At 37.1% G+C, this 23,065-nt stretch overlaps 1 protein-coding gene across 3 annotated transcripts in view; it reads right to left on the bottom strand.

Moving 5' to 3' along the window:
- TRAK2 (trafficking kinesin protein 2) overlaps positions 1-23,065 on the bottom strand; it is a 61,472-nt gene that overhangs the window by 23,635 nt on the left and 14,772 nt on the right. For 2 of the 3 annotated variants that reach the window (XM_037167531.2, XM_053665096.1), the window contains exons 2-4: positions 13,828-14,121; positions 9,123-9,317; positions 381-457 (exon numbers count right to left, since the gene is read on the bottom strand). In XM_037167531.2, the coding sequence (XP_037023426.2) occupies positions 381-457; positions 9,123-9,317; positions 13,828-13,918 (363 nt within the window). In that variant the 5' untranslated portion in view covers positions 13,919-14,121. Of the gene's footprint in view, positions 1-380; positions 458-9,122; positions 9,318-13,827; positions 14,122-18,623; positions 18,730-23,065 lie in introns of those variants that run through there. The other variant, XM_053665095.1, reaches the window with a different exon arrangement.

Genomic DNA, 23,065 nt, shown 5'->3' on the forward strand with positions numbered 1-23,065 from the left:
AAAAATCTTTGGAAGGCTCTCCAAACTGCAGGTGTACATTTTCAACGGAACTGTTTCTTAAACAGGCAGATGTGCTCCAGATTCAGTAACATCTACTTTTTTGGGGTAGGGAAGCTGGCCAGTACCATTATAACAAAAAAACAAACAAACAAATAAGCAAACCACTAAACCTTCTATAATTTCAAAACAATTAACTTCAGGAGCCATTCTGCTTTGGAATGTCAGCTGGTATGCCAATCATTCCAACTGTAACTGCCTTATACTACATAACCCACAGCCAAGACAGCATTAGTTTTCATTCAATACAAAAATTTGACAGATTCCAAATGATCTTTAAGTTTTAGTGTTTTGTACTACAGAAAGAAAAAGTATATTCCTACCTCTGCCAGGAGATGTGTAACCATGTCGATGTCATTATAAGTTTTGGTCATCTGCTCCACCCTGTCTGTGCCTAGAACTAAGATAGTTAAAAAGTGTTTATAGGATTTAGAAATAAGGGAAAATTTTAACTACTCATAAGAACTGAAAGATACCAACAACAACAAACCCTGACTTTCACCCAAAGCCATTCAAAAGAATAAAAAATATATGAAAAGGGAAAAAATGTTTTACTAGACAATCTGGAAACAGACTAATTATTACAAACAAATGTGTGTCATGCAATAAATTAAGAAAGTATCATATGATCACAAGGCAGTCACCTCCTGACTATCTCCTCCCCCCTTGGTAAAATTAGAGCTTTGGCCCACTCACAGTAGAGTGTGAGAATGCATTAAGTCACCAATTATTTCATATCTTAATCTAAATTAAAGTTACTGGGGGGCAAATAACTATTGTTTTACATCCTAATCTACATTAAAATTAGTGAGGGGCTAGTTTTGCTGTTACTAAGGAATTCAATTAGAATTCTGTTGTGATTATCTCAATTATCATCACCTATCACTTGAGTTAATATTAATAAGCAAAGAATTGAACTTGTAGGAATTCTTGTAGCTCTGTTATGAACCATAATCCTTTTTTTAGCATCACTAAAAACCCTTAATAATAATCTTCATATCTATGCCTTTGCTATAAACTAAATTGTATATTACATCATTACTTGCACAATTCAAGCCCAGTATTTCTGCACTTCATAAACTCAGGGACTGTCAACACACTTGGATAATTTAGCTTCAAAGAGAAGCAGAAATATGACTCCAGTGATTCTACAATCACAACAAGCAATATATTTTTAAGCTAAAGACTGATGCATAATACAAAACGAATCTTCTTTTAAATCCTCTAATCCTCATCTGAGGATATATTTATCGATTTTAGAGGAACAGAAAGAGGGCAGGGGGGGACAGAGCAAGAGAGAGAAACATTGATGCAAGAAAGATGGACTGACTGCCTCCCATTCGTGCCCCAACAAGGGATTGAACCTGAAACCCAGGTATGTGCCCTCACCAGGAATCGAACCCTCAGCCTTTGGTGTACAGGATGCTGCTCCAATCAACTGAGCAACCCAGACAGGGCTACAAAAGGAACATTTTGACTTTGAAGTGCACTACATGAAACAGATTTGTGTTTGACTTAGATTTTTACTAGTTTGTCTTAAAGAAAACACAGACTTTGGAGCAGAAAAGCTGCATTCACGTTTGAGTGACCTTAAACAAATCACTTAACCCTTGTGAGATCTAGACTTCATATTTATAATATGGAGGTGACAACATTCATCTCACAAGGTCATTAGGAGGTTCAAATATGATAATTTGTTGAGCAAAACAGCTTAGTATCATACAACTATTTACAGTTATTCTGTTTAAACGAAACTGGTATGTATAAAATAGCCCTGGTTTTAAATTCTCTGCAAATAATTAACTGAGTTGGCAGCAGATTCCAGGAGACATATTGTACTTTTATCTGAACTTTTAATTCTCCCTAGCATAATTTTTCAAATGAATCTGGGAATTACCTAGACCTTAAGTATTAACAATAATCTTATTGTTAATAATTGTTTCCTAGTTTAAGGAAAACAAAATGTTGGGTTGATGGTATTAGGAGGTGGCTAAAGAAAGTTTTAAATCAAATATAAGAAAACAAAACAAAACAAAAAACCTACCCCAAACAAAAAACTAAAAACAGTTTACTCCAAAAGAATTTATATTTATAAGTAGAGAAACTGGCTCCATAATTTAACTACAGAGATAGGGGAACAGACTTTTGGGCCTAAGAAATCTTCACAGTTTAATCTGGTAGCATAGCAGGAACAAAGGATTAAGGTGTATTTCAGGATTTTTGCTTGGGATACTGGTGGGGCCTAGTGTGCAGATACAAAGCCTGGAACTGTTGCAGCTTTTTTAACATCAGGAGGGGAAGCACAGCTTGGGATAAAGCTGGTACAGTCAAGAGCAGAATGCAAAAAAGAAAGAAAGAAAACTGCACCTGTAGTAACAGTATTAAATTGCTAGATTGGTCAAAAAAATAAGGCAGAGAGAGTATGTGGTCTCCTACTTCTGGTCTTGATAATAAGATGAGGGTGAAAAAAATCAAGTCATATTATCTATGCTCTAAACTAATTACAGAAAACCAGCCAATAGCTACAAAACCAAATTTAACCTAGGGCAGTGGGTGTCAACTCCAGATTCTGATTTAATTGGTTTGGAGGCAACCCAGGGCACAATTAGTAACATCCCGGGTGTTCGGATGTGGAGCTAGGGATGAAAACCACTGACCCAGGCAGGATCAACACTGAAAGCAAGAACCAGGAGTTCTGGAGACTGTGAAAAGTTGACATACATGGGGTCATTTTAAAATGGAGCCAGGGCAGCCATTCCAGAAGAACCGCACTGCATATCTTGCTCCTTGGAATGTCTGAACTGGGTAAAATAACCTTTGGACTGGGATGGACGGGGCCAGAGCAGCATTTTCTTCTAAATAACTGTTTATAAAGCTAACAGGAAAGCAGACCTTCTGACTACAGAACTAAAAATTTAAGGAGATTCTTTAGAATCAGCACCACCATGTAGAGCTAAAGAATAACTAAGTTTATTTGTACCTACAGACTTTCCTTCCCTTTCTCATAAAAACCCCTGCCTTTGCCCCATGATCGGAATACCATTTGGGTGTCTGCCTGAATCAGTGCTTTCTGAACAGCAAACAAATGCTTAGTTTTAAAATTTTACTTATTTATTTTTAAAGCTTTGTTTATTTTTAGAGAGGGGGGAAAGAAGGGAGAGAGGGAGAGGAACATCAGTGTGTGAGACAAACGCTGACTGGTCGTCCGATCGGTTGCCTCTCCCACTCACCCCCAAAGGGGACTGGCCGCAACCCAGGCATATGCTATAACGGAGCCTCGAACTGCTGTCCTTTCGCTCTGTGGGGCAAAGCCCAACCAACTGAGCCATGTCAGTCAGGGCTCAAAAGAACACTGGCTTTTACCTTGGCCTTTATTTTCAGATTAACAAGACTCAGTTAAAAAGAGTTTTACACAACTAATTTAAAAACTACATGACATGGCTTATATTTCATGACTGACCAGAGGTGAGGATGAAGTGGCAAATTTAATTTGAAATAAAGCCAGTAAGTTAAAGATGTAAATAGCTGTGAGCTACATACAAGTCATACATAATGAAAGAGGAAGAGACAATGAAGGACACAGTAATACATAAAAGAAATATTTAGAATAAAGCATGTTTTAGTGAGGTGTACTTCCTATAAATGTACTTCCTATAAATGCTTACCATCTGTCATAGTCTGGAAATTTAAAGCTGAATCTTAAGAAGTTGATCTCATTTAATGGTCTCATTTTCTTGTATAGGAATCTTAACTGAGAGAAATTATATGATATGCCCAATACCACAAAGCAAGCCATTAGAGGCAAAGCCGGGATAATAATGGGGTGATAACAACCCCCACCTCACAGGGTCATAAGCTAAAACTTGGGTCTGTTCATTCCCACTAAGGGGCTCTAACATTATCCTGCCATTTCTGCCACAATGCCACCAAGATCAAAAGGCCTTTATCTGATGAAGAACTAGAGTTCCCACCTGTCACAGAAGAGCACAGATCCCAATTTTGTTCTTTAAAGAGTGACCACACTTATGTACGAGAGAGACTGGAAGGACACATTAAAGTGTTAACAGCAGTTATCTCTGGGTAGGGATTATAGTTGATTTACTTTTTGTTTTTTTTCTGGTTTTCCATGAAGAACAAATGTTAACTTTTACAATTTCAAAAAAAGAAGCTCTTGTTAGGATGTTTCACAAAGCAAAAATAAGCTTTAAAATGCTTAAATATTTATTATGGCAAAGCAGTTAGATAATGCAACCAGAACTCTTTAATCCCTATGTTTTATGTGAAACAGGCTATATACCACCAAGCCCCACAGGCCGAGCCACTTCAGTTATGGAGTTCCTGAATCGGTATCAGTCACACACAAAGGAAATGGATTCTTCTCTGCAGCCTGATAAATTCTGTCTTCTCCTCCTTATTACAATATTCCCGATAAGGAAGGACAAGTTGCTTGGGATGATTTCAAAAGTACCCGGAACAAAGCTCTTATATGTTCTCTTGGCATTTAGGTATTGTCATTAAATGCTTCTAAAACCACAGACTGATTTATTCACCATAATTCTGTAACCAGGAATGAAGAAAGTCAAGCAGGCTGACTCTATTATAATCAATTCTATAAAATCCTATTTTCCCTTCAGTTCTCAACTGTTAAAACAGAAATATGTTAAATGGTACAGAAATTGGCAATGACTCTTGCTTGTTTCCAGACATGAAATTCCCTAACCTAATTCTCTCATTGGGGAGATGATAAAAATTTATTTTTAATTTTACTGAAGTATAATTGACATATGGATAAACATTTTTTTACATAACAATTTTGTAACTTGGTTTTGAAAGGTTGTTATAATTCATGTTCAACATTATGTTATAGCATGTTCATGGTATAATATTTAGAGAATCTAATATTCCTAAAATATATATAAATATATATTTTTATATGTGGGGGTGGAGGGTAATACATGTAAGTACTTCTACACTTGCTCTTAGCCAAAAGGCCGAGAAGTGATACATGTAAACACTTCCTTTTTCTGAATAAGAAATGCCAATGGTAATCCATTTTGATATCTGTTATTTATATGAGATGATGTCTGATTGTTTTCTCAGATGTCCCCTTTTCAAGATTTAGAGTTTTTACCACAAAAACTAAATTTTAAAAAGACTTCTAATCTTTCATCACTCTCTAACTCTTCTATAGCAATAAGCAAAAACAAGTCAACAAGAAACAAACATGAAACATAAAACACCACCCACATGGTATCATAAAAGCTGTACTAACTCCTGACAACTACAGACAGGACTTCAGGTTTACACCCCAAAGAAGTAATTGCAGCTCTTGCTGTTGTAATATAGAGCACATTTCTGCAATACAAAAAAAAACCTGCCTTCAGAAGAACTAAGACAGACCAAAAAGGAGACTGATGATATACAAGAGTACGCTATCTAGGGCAGCCTTTCTCAGCAGGGTTCCAGGAGGAATTAAGCCCTACAGATAATGATTTGAGTGACAATTTTTTCAATTATCTCAAGGATAATACTTAGCTAGTGTATGATGCATAGGTGATAAAGCAATCCATTATACACAGATGTTTTAGAACACATGGCTTAATTCTTTTTTGGAACTGGTTGAGAAGGCTGATTTAAGGAATTATATATCTGCTCATCTCTATGATCTGACTATGGTTAATGCTTCCTGAACATTATCAGTTATAGTTCCTTTCCTGAAATATAGGCCAATAATATTTGAGAGCAAAATTGAGGGAAAATATAACTATCAACTAGAAGTAATAATTTTTACAATGTATTTTTCTACAAAAATGTATTCCTAATCTTAAAATTACTGTCACTGTGTAATGGCCATTTAGCTTCGTTTGACAAAGCTTTGCATTAGTGGTTTTTAAATCTGAGCGTGCATGAGCACTATCAGGAGGACTTGTTAAAACAGACTGCTATGCCCAACCCCCAGTTTCTGATTGTATAGCACTGGGGTGGGGGCCCAAGAATTTGTCCAGGTTCCCAAGTGATGTTGACACCTAAAATAAAACTTATACAATCATTCTTCCCACCCTTTTTCTTATGCATTATGAGTGGTACAGGAGATTCCTTATTCCCAAATAAAACATATCTTGAAAGGCAGATGAGGTTTCTGTTCTGAGCCTTTACATGAACAAAGAGTCCTTTTTATCCCGTGTGCCCTGACTGCACTGCTTGCCCCACAGCTCACTCCAGGTCTCACTCTTAATAAAATTAAGAAAAACCTTGGAGTGACTGTTTTGCATACAAAACATCCTTTTGAGTGTCTTAACCTTTGTGTATGGTGGGGACTAAGACGGAATTTTTTTTTTGGACCCATCATTGCTTTTCTGTTCTATTTTAGAAATAAACAACCTGTTTCTGGTTTCTTCATGAACCTTCAGTGAAGAACCAGCATCATTTCATTCGTGTGAGGCAGGCTCCCAATCCAAAACCTTGCTCATTTTTCCTTCTAAATTTCTTTATTTTCTTCTCATGGCTCTTTCAATTTCTTTACGTTATATAAGAGAGAACATGCCACCTCCTTTATTAGTTGGGAAAATTCATTTTAATGATCACAGTACCTACTGACATGTGTGGGAAGTAGAGCTAAGAAGGGGCTTGGCCCTGGCTGGTGTAGCTCAGTGGATTGAGTGTGGGCCTGCAAACCAAACGATCGCAATTCGATTCCCAGTCAGGGCACATGCCTGGGTTGCAGGCCAGTTCCCGACAGGGGACACAAGAGAGGCAACCATACATTGATATTTCTCTCCCTCTCTCCTTCCCTTCCCCTCTAAAGATAATTAAATAAAATCTTAAAAAAAAAACAACAGAAGGGGCTGAAGTAGCACCAGGGTGCTTGTCAGGGTACATAATAATTACTTAAAACCACAAATCTTGAGATATCAAGGTGATAGAAAACTGTGGGAGAGGGTAAGAGAATGTTTTGTATCTTGCTTCTTAAAACCTTGGTCAAATTGCTAAATAAATCACTTATTTTTTACATTGTAAGATGCAAATTCATAATGAACTTTATTTATATTTGAGTGCACTGTTAACCCAAAGAATTAGCACCTGTAAAATAACACTGAAATTAAAGTACAGTACAAAGATAAAGTATTAGTGGACCAATTATAATCCCAGCTTATCTGCTTCTTGATCTTAGGTACATCAACATACAGTATATAATTTAATGTTGAAGTGAAAACAGTACCATTCCACTAAAGGAACAGGATAGTTTTCCAGAACCTGGAAGGATGGATCTATATCATTCTATTAATCTTAAGTTTTTCTTTTTAAAAAAGATTTTTTTTAGAGAGGAAAATAAATTTTCCTCTGTAATAAATCTAAATCTAAAAATATTTTTAAAATTTATTTAGAGAGAGGAAAGGAGAGAGAAAAACATGATGTGTGAGAGAAACAGCAATTGGTTGTCTCTCTCAAGCCCCCAGTTGGGGACCTGGTCAGCAACTCAGGCATGTGCCCTAACTGGGAATCGAACTGGCAACCTTTTAGTCTGCAGGTCAGCATTCAATCCACTGAGCCACACCAGCGATAGTTAATCTTAAATTTTAAATTGCTCCCTTGAACATTATGGTTTGTTTTGTATAAAGTCCTAAAAACCAAGTTTTTAAAATTTTGCTTATCTTTTATTTTTGTTTTTTAATATAAAATTCATCCTAAAAATAACTCCATTAAATCATGACCAAAGACATCTTTCTAACCACAGTTCCTCCCAGCCTCATGACTTACAAGACCAAGAACAAGTAAACTAAGGGATACTTTCTGTGCCACTTCATCAAAATAATCACAAACTAAATTTACTGTGATAAAATTTCACTTTGAAATTTCTCACAAATCTAAAAACTCATGGAACAAAGGGAAATAGAAATCAAGAACATTATTCCTTCAAAAAAGCATTTTCTAGAAAACTTCAAGGAAGCAACTTCTCAAACTAGAAAGTTAAGAAAATAAGAGTTATTCAGCTATTTAAAAAAAATTATTGAGGACAGAAATACAGTTTTACTTGAGTTTCTTGTTATTCAAATTCAAGTTTAAGCAATGGTTAGAATTCTTTTTCTGAGCAGTGAATAACCTTGTTCTAGAAAACTACTATTAAAGCAAGTTAATGATTACTACGAAAATGGGTATTTCACAATTACTCTCCAGCCGCAATCTTCAAAAACACTGAGCACTGACTGGAAAGATGTCTAGGAGCTGAGGCAACCTCATACCGAATTCAAGTGGAAAGAATTTCACAAACATATCAACACTGAACTTACAGACCTTTATTATATATTACAACAGCTATTATACACTTAACATTTGTATGAGGAATAAGAAATAAAGTAAGCCCAGCCGGAATGCAGATGTTTGGAAAGCAGTCAAAGGCAAAAATATCTCCATACTTTAAACAGCATTCTATTTCATTGTCATTTCTAAGAGCTTGGTGTAAAATAGATTTATTTTCAGGGCAAATTTGGCTTAGCCTTTCACTGACATATTCTCTATAAGTTCTTAAGTAAGTAATAAAATTTACTGTATAATGTATACTTATTTCTCCTTGGCATTACTAAAACTACTTCTGTATCTAAGAACTATGCTTCTTAATGACTGACATAGTTTCTATAACTGTGTTTAATAGGGAAGATAAAGAGTCAAAAAGCAGATGGCTTAGGATATCAAACTGTTGGGATAATACATGTCAAGAGATATAAATGAATATTAAATTTTTAAATGATTTCACTACTTAAAAAAAAACAATTTTCCTTCCTACTCAGTCTGAGGAAGTACCAAGTAAAAGGTGGGAGAAGTGGGAACATCTGAATATGCTCGCAACCCTGGACACGGCAGTTGGAGTCCTAAAAATGACCAAACTTTCTACATTCAGACATAAGACAATCAGAATCATCACTTTGTGTTGTTAAATTAGTTCAGGTGAAAGTCAGCACACAATGAACAATGGCTAGGGATGCCAAACATTTTGAAAGTCAACACTGAGATAGTCATGATTTTTATTTCAATGGGCAAATTCTAAGAAGGTAAAAAAAAATACTCACTCATATAACGGAACGTCTCTTCAGCAAGGACTGGAGAGAGGGCACCAGAGGCATGATGCTGCCGACGTGGGGATTGAGCCCAGTCTTGGTTTTCGTATAAAAAGAGAGAGTCCACTTTTAGTCTATACTGGGGCAGCTGTTCTTCTAGCAGACTGACCAGCTCAACTTCAGGGAGATCTTCATTGGAGCAGACATCTAAAGAGGAGTCCATGTAAATGAATCCAATATATTTCAATTACTAGGCTACAGAGAAAGATCACTGAAATGAGTTTTGCAAAAGTAGAAAAATCAAAGATACATTAGCAAAGATCAGTTCTCCACTGACTTTCTTTAAAAAATATTTTTATTTGTTTATTTTTAGAGAGAGGGGAAGGGAAAGAGAAAGAGTGGGAGAGAAACATCAATGTGTGGTTGCCTCTCATGTGTCCCCACTGGGGAACTGGCCTGCAACCCAGGCATGTGCCCTGACTGGGAATCGAACCAGTGGCCCTTTGCTTCACAGGCCTGTGCTCAATCTACTGAGCTACACCAGCCAGGGCTCCACTGACTTTTATTAATATATACTGGCACTATAGTTGGTCCTTCTCTGGGTTTCTTTGAGTTGAGAACTTCTATAGTAAAAATAATACCATGAATATCTAAAAATATATTGCTTAGTATACATGTTTTTAAAGTTTAAAATAAATTTAGACAGATTTATGATTTCTTCCTTATCAATCTGTTTAGTGCTGGTTTAAAGGGATCTGATCTCTAATAACGTATATGCTTGGGTGAAAGAAGGCAGCACAAAATAACCAGCAGAAGATTGTTCAAAAGAAGTAAAACTACATGTTCTTTAGTAACAGAATTTGAATTCTGTGGGAAGAGTCTCCAAAATTTGGAAAAATTATATTTTAGTATATTTTCACAGTAGCTAGATATAAAAAATGAACATATACTGTTTAAATATTAACCATTAGTGTTAACATTCCACCAAAGTGTTCCTGCACTGGTGCTGGACTGAGCAGTTCATTTTCTTTGGAAGATGTGGTACATTTAAAGTCCCAAACACCTTTCACATCTCCACTCACCTGCACACCTCTAACTCCCCTCCCCCACCACATACGCATCTCTGAAGACACCTGGGCTTCTCTGCCTCTGCCTGTTTGTTCCTGAGTTTCTGTCCCAAATAATGCCCATCATTTAACACCTCCTAAATTTAGCTGTTTACAAGAAAGGGAAAGTTATCCCTTGTAATATGCCTAAAATACTAGGGCTGAAAATAGAGAAAATACAGGATGTCACACCAACCCTCTCACTTTAAGAGATCTAGTATTTCCTTTGTGGGTTGTATAAAGGAACATGCCCTAACTCTGACAAAGAACAACAAAGTGAAAACATACCCTAAAAGAGTAACTTTCTACTACCTGACCTTAACTTAACACTAACAATGGAATAAGTCAATTACGAGGAGGATAACCATTAAACCACCCTACCCACCGAGAAGGACACGCTGTGGCTCCATAACCACAGAGATGAGACACATTTAAAACCTTGAATATTGCTCTAAAGAAGCTCTTAGCAAGATTCCTTAAATTCTGAGCCCTTAAACTACATCAAATTTTATTTCTATGAATTCCATGTGGTAATCCAAATTTTTCCTGCCATAAATATATCTCATACAGGTTGACACTGTAACCCTTGCAGGAAAAGAGGTTGATAAAATACATGCAGAGCCCTGGCTTGTGTAGCTCAGTGGACTGAGTGTGGGCCTGCGAACCACATGATCGCGGTTCGATTCCCAGTCAGGGCACATTCCTGGGTTGCAGGCCGGTTCCCTGCAGGCCAGTTCCCAGCAGGGGATGCATGAAAGACAACCATACATTGATGTTTTTCTCCCTCTCTCCTTCCCCCCTAAAGATAAATAAATAAAATCTTTAAAAAAATACATGCAGAGCTAGAAAGGACAGTTACGCATTCAATAGTATGAAGATGGAAATGAAGAACATAAGTAACATTTAAAAAGCTACTATTCCCTAGGAATGCTCTTTTAATAAGGATTAATGAAATTCTATGAAAATTCAAGGCAACAAATTCCCTATGTCTAAAAGGTAATTTAAATAATGAGAATACACAGTTCAGTAGATTAAACTACATATCCTTCAGACTAGTACTTCCTTTTGCCTCTGTATTTCTGATAGTCTACTATTTGTTACTCTCCTGATTGTCCAATCTTAACAACCCCCTCTCTGCCATTTTATCCTCCAAATGTCTCTTTCACATGAATACTTTAGCCACCTTGCTTAGGTCCTAGGCCTCCTCTTGTTTCTTTTGAATATGGCCTCCAAACTGGTCTACTCTCATTACACTAAAATTTTCCTCCACATCTTCATATCTTAATTACATCACTCTCCTACACAAGGCTATCAGGTCTGAGTTTCATCTAGCCAGAGCAGACAAACCTCATGAACAGTTGGGACAATCAGTAGAGATTCCAGAAGGGTCACGCCTACTGGAAGTAGGGCTAAATTAATGCTGTAATAAAGCATACCAGGAGTATGGTCTAAGATATGATCTAGAGTCCCAGACACCAAAGATTAAACACAAGCTTCAACAGGAGCCACCTCATCAGTAGGTAACTTAAGGACCTGGCACAGCAAATTTTAAGTCTTCCAAGGAAGACAACCAAATCCAAACATCTAATAAAGTAATATGCATCATGTTCATCATTCAATAAAAAATTACTAGATACGCAAAGAATAAGCAAACTGAAATCCATTAGCAGTTGGAAAATGAGTCAACAGAAACAGGTCCAGTAATGACAAAGATGATAAAATTAGTACACATATGCTAATTACTAATATGCTCAAAGATTTTTTTTTTTAAATTTTATTTATTTATCTTTAGAGGGGAAGGGAAGGAGAGAGCGAGAGAAACATCAATGTATGGTTGCCTTTCATGCGTCCCCTGCTGGGAATTGGCCTGCAGGGAACTGGCCTGCAACCCAGGAATGTGCCCTGACTGGGAATCGAACCGCGATTGTCTGGTTCGCAGGCCCACGCTCAATCCACTGAGCTACACCAGCCAGGGCTTAATATGCTCAAAGATTTAAAAGGAAAACTGACTTGATAAAAGGAGAAGCAGAAGATACTTCTATATTTATAAAACCCCAAACAGAATTAGAGTACACTATCTAAAATAAAAAGTTCACCTGATACTATTAATAAAATTAGACATTCTCCAGAAAAGGAGAACAGTAGACTTGAAGGCACAGCAATGGAAACTATCTAAAATGAAGTACAGAGCAAAAATGACTGGGAAATAAAATGAACAGAGCATCAGTGACTTGTATCACAATATCAAGCAGTTTAACATACAATGCAACTGGAGTCACAGAAGAAGAGGCAGGAACAGAAAACATATTTTAAAAAATAGTGGCCAAAATCTTCCAAATTTAATTAAAACTATAAATTCATAGTTAAATAAGCTGAACTACTTCAAACAGAATAAACACAAAGAAAACTCAAAGAGAAAATCTTAAAAGCAGAGAAGAAAAATAAAAGTCATTACAATAGAGGGAACAAGGCAAAAATGACCCATTGGAACCAACCAATATAAAGCAGATGACAATGGAAGGTCATTAAAGTACATATAAATGTCAACTTAGAATTTGGTACCAGTGAAAACACCTTTCAAAAAAGGTAAAGACTTTTTCAGACAAGCAAAAAATCACAACCATCCATTGCCAGCTGAACTATAGTACAAAAAATCCTTCATGCGAAAAGGATGTCAGACACAAATTAATTTATATGAAATTCTAGAAAAAAGCAAATTTTATCTATAACAACAGAAAGCAGATTAGTGGTTGCTCAAGTCAGCGGTAAAGGGTGGTGACTTCTGGGTATAAGGCAACTTTTGGAGGTAATAAAGATGTTCTACAATTTGGTTGTACTGGTGTTTACATAAGTGTATATATGTGAAAACCAAAATGTACATGTAAAATGAGTGCATTTTTCTGAATCATCATAAAGATATATCAATAAAGCTAAATTTAAAAAAAATGGGAAACCTTTGGGTTTAGATGGGTTTCATAATTTTTTGGAGTTTTAGTAAAGTAGTACTGTGCATTTACTGTCTGTTATTTAACATCCCCAACTGGTTATTCAGCAGTACCCCATACTTAAACACATTAATACACTTCCAGCAAACATAAATATCTAAACTAAAGTGAGGTAGGTTTAGAAATAGCTATTTCTAAACAGGTCAGATTTTGTGGACTAATGAGTTTAACTAAAGTTTAGAAAACACTTTGCATGTTTTTTTATTTAGTCTTGCTAATCAGGACTTATAAGTCTTCACCTGTATTTGTACACGCCGTGTGTTCTGAGTACCCCTTATGTGCCAAGTGTTCTTGTCAGGTGCTTGCAGGGTATACAAGCACAAGCAACTCTGTCCTTGACCTTTGGAGGTAGAAAGACCAGTACAACAGTTCCTGCTGACCAGGGAAGCTCCCAGTAAAGGGAGTCAGACAGACAAGGAATGACACGCAAGGCATATTTTGATAATATGGTAAGAGACTCAGGGATGAAGAAATTAATTCAGTCAGTTTCTGAGAAGAGGAGGCTGAAAGGGAAGCCAGTGTTTCATCACAGGGATATTACACACTAGATTAAGGCATTTCAATTACATGCTGTAAGCATTTCAATATTTATTAAACTGGACTCACCAGTGATGCTCTCTGAGTCTCGGTGACTGATATTCATGAGGTTTTCTTCACCCGCTGGTGATGTAAAAACGGCATTCTGGGACTGATTCATGCAGGATCCTTTTTTGCTTTGGTTGAGAAGGACGGCTTTGGTATGAATTAAAGCAAAGGAAATCCATCAAGTCATTCAATAAAAAATTGGATCTGGTTGTATGGATATTTCCTTTTAACCAGATTTTTTTTTCCTGATGAGACAAATGACATCTGTAGCAATAAGTGCTCTCAGCTCATTATCATACCCTGGACGGTCATAACCTAAAACAAAGAACACATCAATGGGTTCTGAGAATCAGCATGCTCTTTAATAACAGCAGTCCAATTACCTACCATGTTTGTCATTAAGAATGCTTCCCTCATGATGCACACAACATGGGTACACTTCAGAATAATTATGCTGGATGGAAGAAGTCAGACAGAAGGAGTATATAGTGTATGATTCCATTTATATAAAATTTCAGCAAATGTAAATTTATCTATAATGGCAGAAAGCAGATCAGTAGCTGCCTGAGGCTGGGGAAGGGATTATCAAGGGGAATGGGAAAAGTTTTGAGGATGATGAATATATTCATTATTTTGATTGTGGTGATGACTTCACAATATGTGTCAAAACTTACTAAATTGTACACTTGAAATATATGCACTATATAATGTATGTCAATTAGAGTCAATAAAGCTATTTTAAAAATTTAAGATAATCGAATGTTTAAGTTAAAATAATATATTGTGGCACCTATAATAAATGTAGAAGTAAAATGTACTATACAATAGTAAAAAGGCCAGGAGGAGAAAACTGGAAATATATTGCTGTAAATCTTTTCTATAACATGAAAATAGTAACACATTGCTTAAAGGTAAACTGTGGTAAGTTAAAGATGTATACTATAAACCCTAAAGCAACCAATAAAATAACTCAAGAATTACAGATAATAAACCAACAAAGGAGATGAAATGGAATAATATAAAACAGTGTTTCTCAACATGGCACTACTGACATTCTGGGTCAGATAATACACTGTCATGTGCTTTGTAGGATATTTACTCTCTGACTTTTTATAGAAAAAAATCTGCCAATCCCTGATCTAGTAGTAACATACAACAAATATCAACTAACTACCTGTCTAAATCCATGATTTCCTACAGCCACTTCTTAAACAGGGTTCCCCCTACATTTAGATATGTACAATTAGATCACTACCTCTAGAAGAATCCCAGTAAACTAAAGAACAAACTTTTTATATCTCATTATATTTATAGTTATTTTCAATTTCTAAGAAAGCAGTTTATCTTTTTTTTTTTTATTTTATTTGTTTATCTTTAGAGGGGAAGGGAAAGAGAGAGGAAGAGAAATATCAATGTGTGGTTGCCTCTCGTGCATCCCCTGCTGGGAACTGGCCTGCAACCCAGGCATGTGCCCTGACCAGGAATCAAACCATGATCCTTTGGTTCACAGGCCCATGCTCAATCCACTGAGCTACACCAGCCAGGGCTCTAAGAAAGCATTTTAAAAAATAAATCACACATTTTCTTGTGAAGAGGAGAGGGGAGGGAAAGAGAACGGAGGAAGGTGAAAAGGGAGAGGATAAAAGCCAAGTGCCTCTCATACAAGTCCAAACTGGCTCTTAAACAGAACTGTGGTTATTAATCATATTTTAACCAAAGACTACTGTGAAAATTTAACGATAACCTCAAGACCTTCTGTATGACACTGTGTTTCACACCAGCTGGTTTAATCTTACATTTACGTTATCATTCCTGTTTTCCCTGTGTTTTTATATTTACATATATCACATATAAATGCATATATGTGCATACACACACAAACCCTACATATATTTCAACTATAGACTCCAGGTCTTTGTTCTAGAGAATTGCTTCTTGATCAGTTTTGGAACTGTTGTTAATGGTTTCCTCTTAACTCTTTCATAGGAGAACAGAGAAAACCAAGCTGAACACAGACCTAAATCCATCTCCAGAGTCATGCAGGAGGAAGCTAGGCCTCGAGGGCAGTCCAAGAATCTGCCCAACCTGCAGACTATGGAGCAGGTCAGGGATGATTTGGAAATATGTTCTTCCTAGTGACTCTTTAGAACTAAATAAACTCTTTGGTTATGCTCTGGTCTAGATCTGAGCTCCTCAGTAGGACTAGTCTAGAGTAGCAACTGTACGTATAGAATAATGTCTATAACCTGGCATTAGACAAGCCTGAATTTTCATCTTATTTACTGTATTTCTCACTCTAAGTACATTATCTAACAGTTCTTCATTGTCAAGATAGGAGCTATAATTAGGTACTTACTCTTTATAAGGAGGATCAGGTACGAGCACTAAAATTCTTGTTCCCTTTAGTTTCCCCATTTCACTTGGGCTTGAAAAGATGATGTGTTCAGCCTAATAGTTAAGTTTCTGACTCACAGCCAACTCTAAGCCCAAAATGGCTACCCTGGATGAGAACAGAACAGATATAGTCTAAAGACTACATCTGAATACCTTCATAAACAGGTAAGAACTGAGAAACTATGTCACTAATGAGACAAGTGCCATAAAGTGAGACTACTGAGGGAGGTTCTTACTGAAGCTTATTTCTTCGTGGAGTCTGGCAAGGGCTGCTGACACTAGAATTCTTAGCTATAACTGGTGCCACTATCCATAGTATAGTGGTAGTATTAGTTTCCTGTTGCTGCTGCAACAAACTACCACAGGTTTAGTGGCTAAAAACAACACCAATTGATTGCCATACACTTCTGGATATCAAAGGATGAAATGAGTTCAAGGGACCAAAATCAAGGTATTGGCAGGGCTGTGTTTCCTCTAGAGGCTCAAAAAGCCCTTCCTCCATTTTCAAAGCCAACAGCACAGCATCTTTAAATCTTTCTTTTTCTGTGCGAATTACCATCTTCTGCCAAGTCTGCCTTTATCTCTCTCTTCTAAGGACAAATGTGATTACATTTAAGGTCTAATGGGATAATCTCCCCATCTCCAAAATTCTTAATTTAGCCTCTTTTGTAAGTCCCTTTTATCATATAAGGCACCAGTTACAGGTTCCAGGGGATGGGATCTGGATCTCTTTGAGGGCCATTATTCACCCTACCACAATGGTTAAGAACACGGACTCTGGAACTACAATGCCAATATCTGAACTCCATCTCCACCACTTATTAGCTGTATGACCTTGGACAAATTACTTAACCTCGTTTCCTCATCTGTAAAATGGATCTAATAATGAGGTCTACTTTATGGGGTTGCTACAGAGATTAAATGAGTTGAGAGGAAAATAATAGCATCTACCTCAGAGGGTCCATCAGGGAATTACATGATTTAATACATGTGAAGCTCTTAATGCTTTAGAAACAGTAAATATTATGCAAATATTACTTATTTCTATTATTACCAGTTAGTAATATTTTATTGTCAGTACTGTTATTGTACTTTACACAAAGTTAAGAACAATGAAAACCCTACTCTTGACTCCTTAATGGCAGCTTCCCTCAACATCAAAAGTCCCATTTACTTCCTGCCCTCTGACAAGTGATTTTAGCGCCATTAATCATTTTCATTCTACTTCTCTGATACACGAATAAAGAGAAAGCATGCAGAATCAGAGTCTTAAATGTAGGAGAAACTAAACTTTGGCAAGCCAAACAACACATTTTTAGTGCCTTTCCTACTTTGTATACATATATTCTAAGTACTTCTTTGAGTACCATCTACTTTCTATGCTGGATCTCTATTCACTCTTTTTAGGAATAACTTTGCTGCTTTTTTATAAAACAGTCAATCAAGCATGCATTATTAACAAGAAGCCAGCCTTTGTAACTCACACACATTTAGGAGAAAAAGAAATAAAATAGCCAAGTGACTTATTTTAATAAGAATAAGACTTTAAAAAGAACAACGAAAACGTGACATTGATATAAATATTGCTGGCAGGAAACAGCAAGGCGAATAACTTAGTTTAGCCTAGCCATGGAAACTGATGGTCAACAGTGAGGGCCTAAATATAGGCCCTGTGCCTCAAAAACATCTTGATACTTCCTTAACAGAGCCTGGTCAAAACAGCCTTCACGAAAGACTAAAATAACTCAGGGAAGCTTGACAGGGGTGCAGGTATACGATAAAATTAAAGTTTATTGCACAAATAATACTTTAGAGATTAATTTAAAATACATGTTGGCTGCTGATTACCATACACAAGTAGGAACAGTGCCAATCATCAACTCTAGCAGCAGCCTTTTTAGGCAGTGGCAGACCTAATTCAGACAAAAAAAAAATTGTGTAATTTAAAAAATAAATGTACATTGTCCCTACATTAAGTAATAGATTTTTTACAGAGACTCACTAATTTTAATGTATCTGGCTACATCAAAGTAACACTAAATACATAAAATGAAAAAAAACCCACAATAATTTAAAAACCAGACAGTGAACCACAAAAGACTACATGACGGCTTCAGTGTTAAGTGCTGAGAAAAAAGAAGAGTAGGCAGAAACCACCAACCAAATCCAACCTGGAGAGTGAGCAGCAGACCTGACGAAGGCCGAGACCAAACACCAACACCAAGCCCAGGCCCGCTAACGTGCCACAGCACATCACACTGGCTACACTGAGCACAGCTATTCCACCAGCAGCTGTAAAGTTCATCCTGAGGAAACAGGATTTCTGCCTAGCAAATATTTTGTCTCTCTTGATTTAGTGCCATTCAATGTAAAGATCAGTAAGGTTTTCAGAATATGAAATATGTGGAGGCAGTTCTACTTACAAACAGGCTGAATTCCAAAAGGCAGTAAAATCCACTAGTTCAAAAGCCCAAACCATGAGTGAAATTTAGCCATATAGGGTCCGTGTTTTCTCCTGATGTTTTGGACATTAAAAAAAATTGCCCTGTTATGTTTAAAATGAACTTTTGCTGAGGTAGGTAACCCCTCCCTGCCATAATCTCTACCAATAGAAGGGAGGGAACCTCTGACAGCTAAGGAATCCACATCTGCAGATTAGAAAAGGCCTTGAACCCATGGTGCCAACTGTGGTTTTTGATAAATTTCCACAGCTGCACTTTCATTCACCATGCTTAGCTGTTAAGCTCCTGAATGCCTAATTTTAACCTTCACCTTTGACTAAAAAGATATCCCCACTTCAACAATGATTCTCTGCTAAAACCATCTGTGTGCCTTCAGACATTCGAGTGCCTTCATCCTTGGCCGATTGTCAATCGCACAGATACATTTTTTTTCCATACACTGTGGAACTGTTCTTCATAATCACTTATTGTCCAATCATTTATTTAATATGTGTAATTTTCTCGCCTTCACTTTTTACACTATTTCTACTTTTATAGAAATCAGTTTATCATAGCCCTGCTTTTAGAGAAAAAAAGTTTTGTGATACCTACGAAATACCTCAGAACTGTACACATGTAAAACAAACATACCATCAATATAGCATACCATCCTATATACCTCATCTTCTGCCTCCTAGCAATAATTCGGGAGTTCTAACAATTATTCTTACCTAGGGTAACCCTTCCTTCTCACTAACTACTAGTCTTTGAGAAACTCATAAAAATTTCCCCAAATGAAAAGCCCATGGTGGGAATGCAGACCGGTGTAGCCATTCAAAGAAACCATTGGAAACCATGTAGTCAAATTAGGTACATATGTACCCTAAGACCCAGCAACTGTGCTCCTGGGTATATGTACCCCGAAGAAATTTTCATATCAGACACGAACAGACATTTCTGAGATTATCTCCTGGATTTGTTTGTGATAGGTGAGGGCCTACTCCCTGGAGAGTTGATAGGGGAAATGAGCAACACAGCACAAAGGCAGTCCTAAGGGAATAATGCAAGAAGCAAAATAAGAAAGATACCATAATACCATTTATATAAATTCAATTTTTGTGCATTGTATTTATGGACATATGAAAATGCTTATCTTAGGAGGAAGGAAGTAAAAAAGAATTTGGAGAAAAGTATAGCGATAAAAGGGAAATTTTAAAAATCTATGGAAATTCACTGTTCTTTTAGCAGCTGTGTATTATATAATTATTACATCTCTTCAATCCTTAAAGTCTGATTGCCAGCCTGGACACAGAAATATTTGCTGGAGACAATCTATGAAGAACTAGCAGTCTTAGCAATGCAAACTATGTGGACACAGTTCCTGACAATCACTTAAAAGGCCATGTTGCTTTATATTACTACCTAGTTCGTCTAAAGCAGTATACTTAGATTTCAACTAAGGAAATGGTAAAAAAAAAAAAAAAACCAAAAAAAAAAACCAAGTGAGATGAAGCCTCAATGTTGATATTTTCAGGTGTTTGGTTATCTGATAAAAGCTTTGAAGAGAAAATGTTTAAGTTAAAAATTTACAAAAGTTTAAAAGTCGTACATAATAAACCACAAGCTCCACTGGAAATTTCCATTTGATTTCTCTCTCTCTTTAAAACACAGAAACACAATACAAACATATGCATGTGTGCATCTTTGATTCTCATTATAAATAAAGTAATATGTTCATTAAAAAATTCAGGCAGTATAATACGGCAGATGAATATGAAGCACAAACGAAAGCCAGTTGTAATCTTTTAACAGCTGTCACTGGGAAGCGGAATATTAACATGGTGTTCACCAGGCTATTCAGTTATCTTTCCATGTGAAGTGATTATCAATATGTGCCATCAATGTGTATATAGCACATTACTATGTGCTATAATATTTAGAATACACAATTATATAATCACTGTAGTTTCCTTTAGGGACTTTATAAAAATGAACAGGTTATTATTCACTTTAAAACTCAAGAATCAATAACAAGGGCCGGTAAACTTTTGTAAAAAGGTGAGTAGTAGATATTTTAGGTTTTACAGCCATATAAGGCTTTTGTTTCCTTTTTTTTTCAACCTTTTAAAAGTGTAAAAAACATTTTTAGCTAATAGAACTTGCTAGATTTGGCCCACCTATAGTTTCTTGATCTCTGGTCCAAACCCTAAATCAGGGGTGTCAAAATCATTTTCACCAGGGGGCCATATCAGCCTTGAGGTTGACTTCAAAGGGCGTAATTTTAGGACGGTATAAATGTCAACTACTCCTTAACTAGAGGCAAGGAGCTTGTTGGGTAGAGAACAAGTATTGGCTGGATAAAGCAAGGTAGAGGGCTAGATTTGTCCTGAGGGCCTTGTGTTTGCCACCTGTGCCCTAAATCATGGTCCTATCTATCTATCTATCTATCTATCTATCTATCTTTTAGAGAGAGGGGAAGGGAAGGAGAAAGAGTGGGAGAGAAACATCAGTGTGTGGTTGCCTCTCATGTGTCCCCCACTAGGGACCGGGCCTGCAACCCAGGCATGTGCCCTGACTGGGAATCGAACCAGCGACCCTTTGTTTCACAGGCTCACACTCAATCCACTGAGCTACATCAGCCAGGGCTAAATCATGGTATTTTTGCATCACAGAATAAGACTACAACAGCATCAAACTCTTATAGAAAAAACCACAGATACGCAAATAACAAACATCAACATCTTTTCAAAACTACTTCCAGACAGGAATTCTGTCTTTTGCGTTTCAAACTTGTTTCTATAAAAAGTCATGATTGGCTTAGCAATATGAAAATCAAAGCACATTATTATTTGGGAGTCAAATAATATAGTGATGTCACATAATATATTTTAGTTAAAGAAAACAATAGAAAATAGTTCAAAAATACTAAATGCAAACCTCAAAGGGTAGTAGACTTCAGCCTCACAGTCACAAAATAGTCTTGATTTATTTCTCTAAGGGGAAGAGCAGCTTCATACTTTATCTGAAATTCTATATCCTTTTAAGAGAGCACTATCTCCTCTGTACCATCTGGCAAAAAGGCTACAAAGAGTTATATAGTATATTCAATTCTGACATTGCAAACGCTTTTAAGGTACGTTTTCCTATTACTTCTAAAGAATAGGGGCTTAAGTTTAATATGAACTATTTAAATATATGTATGAGGAGACTTCTGCCAAGATGGAGGCATAGGTGGAGAAGCCGTGCTTTCTCCCACAACCAAGTTGAAAGACAACAAAATATTAGCAACAGAAAACACAGCCAGAACACAGAAAATTAAACTTTTCGGAAGCATGATAACAACCAATTCTTCAGCCTGACCAGTAAGAGGGGCGAAGCCAGCAGCTGGCGGAGCGGAGTTGCACAGGAAAACTCGGTCAGACGGACTCAGGCGCACAGATCCCAGGCGTGGGGTTGCAACGGGCGGACCCAGTGAGCAACTGGCATACCCAGCAAGGGTACAGGACGGCGGGTTGACTGTGGTCCCGCATTCGTGCGCAGATAGACCAAGGAAGGAGTGGGGAGTGAGACGACAGGACTGAGCAGGCCCCAGCAGCAGCAGGAGGCAGCAGAGGGGGCCGCCATTTCCCTGTTCTGACCCCGCTCCCACATACAGCGTCACAACCCAGCGACCTGGGCGCCCCACCCTGGTAAACACCTAAGACTCCGCTCCTCATAATTAACGGGCATGAACAGACCAAAAATGGCTCAAGAAGATCTCAAAGTCCCAGAGCCCATAAATCTAAGCAACAAAAAAATAGCAAAACTTTCAGATGCACAGTTCAAAACACTGGTGATCAGGATGCTCACAGAACTGGTTGATTTTAGTCACAAATTAGAGGAACATATGAAGGCTAAACTAATTGAAATGAAGGGAATTGCACAGGAAACCAATAGTGATGAAGAGGAAACTGGGACTCAAATTAAGGGAGTGAACCAGAAGGAAGAAAATAATGGCCAAACAGGAAAACATGAAGAAACAAGAATGCAAAAAAATGAGGAGAGTCTTAGGAACCTCCAGGACATCTCTAAACGCTCAACATCCGAATTACAGGGGTACTAGAAGGGGGAAAGGAACAGTCGCCAGTGAAAAACTTATTTGAACAAATAATAAAGGAGAATTTCCCCAATCTGGCAAAGGAAATAGACTTCCAGGAAATCCAGGAAACTCAGAGAGTCCCAAAGAAGTTGGACCCAGGAAGAAACACACCAAGGCACATCATAATTACATTAGCCAAGATTAAAATGAAGGAGAGAATCCTAGAAGCAGCAAGAGATAAGGGGACAGTCACCTACAAAGGAGTTCCCATCAGACTGTCAGCAGATTTCTCAAAAGAGACCCTACAGGCAAGAAGGGGCTGGAAAGAGGTATTCCAAGTGATGAA

The sequence above is a fragment of the Artibeus jamaicensis genome, unplaced genomic scaffold (assembly GCF_021234435.1).
Source record: "Artibeus jamaicensis isolate MK-2021 breed Jamaican fruit bat unplaced genomic scaffold, CSHL_Jam_final contig_391, whole genome shotgun sequence".
In the NCBI taxonomy this organism is placed as follows: Eukaryota; Metazoa; Chordata; class Mammalia; order Chiroptera; family Phyllostomidae; genus Artibeus; species Artibeus jamaicensis.